General features: G+C 34.3%; 1 protein-coding gene across 1 annotated transcript in view; it reads right to left on the bottom strand.

Moving 5' to 3' along the window:
• LOC102674247 (GAS2-like protein pickled eggs) overlaps window positions 1–5,487 on the bottom strand; it is a 76,679-nt gene that overhangs the window by 3,084 nt on the left and 68,108 nt on the right. Inside the window, 4 exon segments of the mRNA XM_031515475.1 lie at window positions 1,547–1,958; window positions 2,772–3,195; window positions 3,941–4,025; window positions 5,038–5,239. Coding sequence (XP_031371335.1) covers window positions 1,547–1,958; window positions 2,772–3,195; window positions 3,941–4,025; window positions 5,038–5,239 — 1,123 coding nt within the window.

The raw sequence follows: 5,487 nt of genomic DNA, 5'->3' as shown, positions 1-5,487 counted from the left end.
TTTTTTTTTTTGTAACTATATTATTTCGTTTAAACGAAGGGAATTATTTTTTAATATATTTTCTTTTGAATTTAAAAAATTTTTCAGTAGTGAAAGGATTCAGTGGTAAAAAAAGAAGTGAAAGATATATTCAAAGAATATGCACGAGTCAGTTGTTTTGTAATTTTTTCTAATATTTTAGATGATTTTTTTCTCGAATTAAAATTTTTGATTGAAGGAAATACTCTACGCTACAACATACGTATGTAGAGATTTTCGAAAGTTCGAAACAAAACACGATAAAAATAAGGCAATTGCATACACTGTACAAAAGAATCTAAAGAGTGGGATAGCGAAGATTTATAGAGCTCGAATTGAATTTCTTGTTACCAGATTTGACAATTTCGGATAATAAAGTTACCAGATAAACATTAATTTGTAGATTCTCTAAATAAATGAGTAATCGACTTACGTTTGTTAAAATTTGAAATGGAAAATTAAAAAGAAACGTTTAAGAAAAATGTTAATGATAAATTCGATGTGTAAATGATATTAAGAAAGAAAGAAAATAAGTAAACGAAGAAAGGAGGGAAATAAGAAAAATATGGAGAGCTCGAGAAAGTTTGAAACGCAAGAGGATACGTACTTGTACAATAGTTCGTTTTGTTCGTTCATCCTTGATACGTTCATATTAAACTGAATGACTCGCTTTGATCGAAAAGCCACACGAGAATCATGCGTTTTCTTCGCAGCGGGATGCGATTATCGCGATCGTTCGACGATTTCACTCGACTTACAGTTATGAAACGGCCTATATGCTAAGAGTCTATTTAACCAATATATTCTCTTTCTTCCTTTTATCTTTCTATTTAATGGTTTGTCATTTATATTGGAAAAGAATTTTTACGGAATAAAATAAGTTAGATATAATTTTATGCTCTAATCTAATTTTGCGAATTATCAATAATTATTTATTTATTTAAGAAAAATTTAATAAAAATAATGATCTTAAAAAAATTTCAAATCAAAGGATATGAGAACTGAAGAATATCTTATTATACTAATTACATGTTCTTTACAGAGATATACGTATTCACGACTCTTAACTTTCGTCATTTCTCCCGAACAGAATTAGAAAAGACCGTATTCATTTCTAATGACACGAATTCATAAAAAAGTTTTCAACAATACTTTAAGAAGATTTGGATCGATTTACATAACCACTCTAATCTTCTTTAACTAACAATAATCACAGGGGATCATCCGTCAAAGTAATTTTCAACTTTCAAAACCGCTTGGAATCCTAACCTTAAACGATTCTAACAATCGAAAACAACACCAACACACGTTCCCCCAAAAACTTTCGCCATTCACGAATTTCCATTCGCAACCTCGACCCGGCCAACACGCTATTACAACACGGTATTCGCGTAACAGGCGTGCCAACCCACGCAGTCTTGACAGCCCATAAATCCCAACCCGCGAAATAACGCGATCGAGCGACGAGAAGAAAACTTTTCGACTCGAGAATAGGAGAAACGAAATAATACGAGGATATCTTGCTTACTTTGACAATCGGCAACCGTGGGCGATCCTTGCGTGCAAGTCCCGGAATTTCCGTTTCCACTAGTTGGCTGGACTGCTCCTAAGCTTCTATAACCTTCGTCGGACACCTCGCTGCAATTATCCGAGTGCTCTCCGTCGTGCGGCGACTTGGTGTAATGTACGTTCCCCGTTACGTCTTTGCTGAAGTTCTCCAATACCGGCTCCTCCTTGATCGCTGGTGGGCTAGGGGTCGGACTGCGACTGCTCGAGTCCTCGCGACACTTGTAATTGTAAATCGTCGGCTCGTATTTCGGCGTGTCGTCTTTCTCCACTGCCCTCCGTGCCACGCCGCCATCGACAACGTATCGTCTCGTGAATTCCTCCGTTAGGGGGACTTTCGTGCGGATTTCTTGATGGAGATCCTTCTTCGCATCCTAGGGAGAAAATTGGGGGAAAATGTCTAGTTTCTGTTCTGAGAATTTTTTTAATCAACCTCTCGAGGAACAAGTTTATCGTTTCTCGAGAAAGTAATTAAATGTCTAGTTTCTGTTCTGAGAATTTTTTGAATCAACCTCTCGAGGAACAAGTTTATTCGAGAAAGATACGTAATTGGTTCATTATATAAAATATTTTAAAGTTGTAACGTTATATTTTCTGAATTTACCGAATAAAAAAGATAATATGGATTTATCTCTTCTGTAAAGGAAAAATTACAAAGTGAAAGTATTTTTCTCAACAAAATCATTTGTCTTCAATTCTTTATTCACAATCTCCTAACCTAACCTATCCTCTAACTTTGACCTTATCTCCTAAATCCTTAATCCTTGATATACATCGTGCGGATTTCTTGATTGGGGGAAAGTGTCTAGTTTCTGTTCTGAGAATTTTTTGAATCAAAATCCTCCTTTCGAGGAACAAGTTTATTCGAGAAAGATACGTAATTGGTTCATTATATAAAATATTTTAAAATTGTAATGTTATATTTTCTGAATTTACCGAATAAAAAAGATAATATGGATTTATTTTTTCTATAAAGGAAAAATTACAAAGTGAAAGTATTTTTCTCAACAAAATCATTTGTCTTCAATTCTTTATTCACAATCTCCTAACCTAACCCATCCTCTAACTTTGACCTTATCTCCTAAATCCTTAATCCTTGATATACATCCATAAATAATCCTAACCTTTTGCTACCCATAATTTCTCAAAATTACCTAACCCAAACCTCTATCTCTCCATTTACCAACCTTTGCTTCCTGATGCTGCCTTCCATGATGGGTCGGTGAACGAGCCTCTTCGTACAGGCTTCTACCAGCCGAATCCACCGCAGATCCACCCTTTGCGCCGTCCACTTTGGTCGTCGGACTGCTGGACCTCAGTTGGGCCTTCGGTGTCGGGGATCTCGATCGTTGCTTCCCAAAGTCTGACTGGTGAACGGGGCTGCCCAGGAACTTCCTCTGTGGCGTTGGGCTTCTCGATCGATTCATCTTTCGTTGCTCGTCGCCGCTCGTCGTTTGTTGCTGCTTATTGCCGCCGAGATGGTGGGGCGTGGGCGATCGGGACCGATTGCTGGAAACGCCTTTGGCCGCGTGTGCCGATTGCTGATTCTGCATCGTGCCCGCGCACGAACCGACGCTCGACGCCGAACTCCGTCGAGTTCTAGGGGGTGATCTGCGGATCAGCAACCGGATTTTTCTCTAACGGGTTGTGGGGGCAGGCAACTATGCAAGCTGGAGGACATTCTACACTTTGCGTTTTTTTTTTGATGTATATTCAAATTTATATATTCAGAGTTGTTTGTTTGTTTGTTTGTTTGCTTTTGTTCTTTTTTTTAATTTTAATTAGCTATTATGAACGGGCTTTTGAAAATTAGGAAACACGCTCTTTTTGCCCTTCAATATGCATATCTTGCCTATCCTTCTATTATAAAATAGCTTTAATATGTCGATTGAATTGTTAATTTGGTATATTCTACTTTGAATGTTAGTCATTTAAATTGAGATATTGGCAGGAAGTTGTATTAGAAATATTAGGTTTTAATGGAATAGAAGGATCAGCCGATATAAAAGAGCCAATATCAATTCAATATATTAAAATATAAATAATCTGTTCAATGAAGATTTAAAATTTTGAAAAAAAACTTTTAAAGATCAAAAATGATGAAGAGAGATTTTCTTCGCTCTTTTAAAATTTCTTACAAATGTTTTGAAGTTAATTTAAAGTTACTAAGTAACAAAAAAACAAAATACATGTCTTTAGTTGCACCCTTGAATCCAGGATTCTTCTCAGAGCATTCTAACAACGTTACAAACATAATCTCTGGTGCATAATCTTTTATCGAGGAAACGGTAGAAAATCTTTGGAACGAATGACTGTAGACAGGCAAATGACACCTTAGAAGAAGAAAATTACTCACCTTTCGTAATGTACCTGCGCGCTGCCAAGGTCGAACGACCCTCCAGCCTTTTGAATCAATTTTGCTGAGATCATCGAGCGATGTGCTGCAAAAAAGAAAAAAAAAGAAAAGAAAAAATTAAATAAAAATAGAAAAAGAAAAAAAAAGATATTTGCGATCACGCATGCAAGGTTATGCATCTTGATTGCACAATTGGTCACGATACCCGTTTTTCGTCTGGTTTTTGCTAGATAGTCGTTAAAGGATTGGAACGTCATTTAGTGCTATAATAGATATCTGCAAGCAAGTCGACTTCAATGCACGGAGACGAAAAGGATTAAAACGTTTATAAATAAAAATTGAATGTGTTTTAATCGTGTTGAGGGATAAGAATGAATTGGAAAATGAATAGAAGTATTTCTTTTTTTGTTATTTTGTTCTTTTGTGGTGATTTAGGTCGAAAGGATTTAATCTGTGATGTAATGAAGAGATTTATGGGATATATTTTATAATAAAAAAGATGAGTGAGAGAACTGCAATCTTGGATATTAAGATGAAATAAAAATATTGTAAGAAACACTCAAAGAAATATTTAATAAAAATTTCAATTGGAAAAGAATTCAAACAACTATAATCAATTACGAAAAAATAAGTTCCTTATAAAATTAAATTAAAATTATAAGTTAATAAAAGAAACATCTTACATTCGAAGAAACATAAATATTTGCCATTTGTCGTTAATTTAAAATTAAAGATTTATTAAATCATCAATTTTACTATTTATTTTCGACGAAAAAAAAAAGAAACTCCTTGAATCATCATATTTTTTTAAAACAAATACAAATCTGACAATTCGTAAATTTCCGACCACAAAAAAAAAAAAAAAAAATAAGGAAAGAACGGCCCATCTTTAACAAACTCGTAATAAAATCTCCGATCATCATCTTTATTTTCAACGACAATGAGCTCATCCTTGTTTAAACTGTCACCGATGTCCCATATTTTTTTATATGTTTCACGATTAGCGACATCAGAAAAAAAAAGAAAAATACGAGAAAAGAAAAAATAAATAAATAAAGAGAAGAGATTCTGCGCGAAATATTGAAAGATTCACTTACAAGTTCTGCATCGACATGGATCGTGTTTGTCCAAATAATGGCTAAGGGTGTCCCAACCTCCACCTACTCGAACCATAACGTGGCTTCGAAGGATTCGTACGAAAATCAACACCTTCGTGTCTCCGATTCGATATTTCCCTTCGGAAACGCGAATCATTGGGAATTGAGTGGGGCATGTGCACCTTTCCACCAAATCACGAACCTGAAATATAAAAATAGCAATAGCGTGTCATTAAAAATATATTTGAGGAAAGATATTTGAAAATTATTTAAAAATTTTTACCTTTTTAAATATCTATTATTTAATTATTTATGGATGGATTAAGTTAAATGAATATAGAAAAACTCGTATTAAAACGCTATAAAAAAAATTTTATCGTGTAAAATTAAATGTAAAAAATGTTAAATAACGAAGAGATATATGAGAATAATATTTCTTTGAAATTTTGA

This window comes from Apis dorsata, unplaced genomic scaffold (assembly GCF_000469605.1).
Source record: "Apis dorsata unplaced genomic scaffold, Apis dorsata 1.3 scaffold_72, whole genome shotgun sequence".
NCBI classification, from domain to species: domain Eukaryota; kingdom Metazoa; phylum Arthropoda; class Insecta; order Hymenoptera; family Apidae; genus Apis; species Apis dorsata.
Note: the sequence above shows the minus strand (reverse complement) of the source record. Positions and strands in the feature narration are given on the sequence as shown.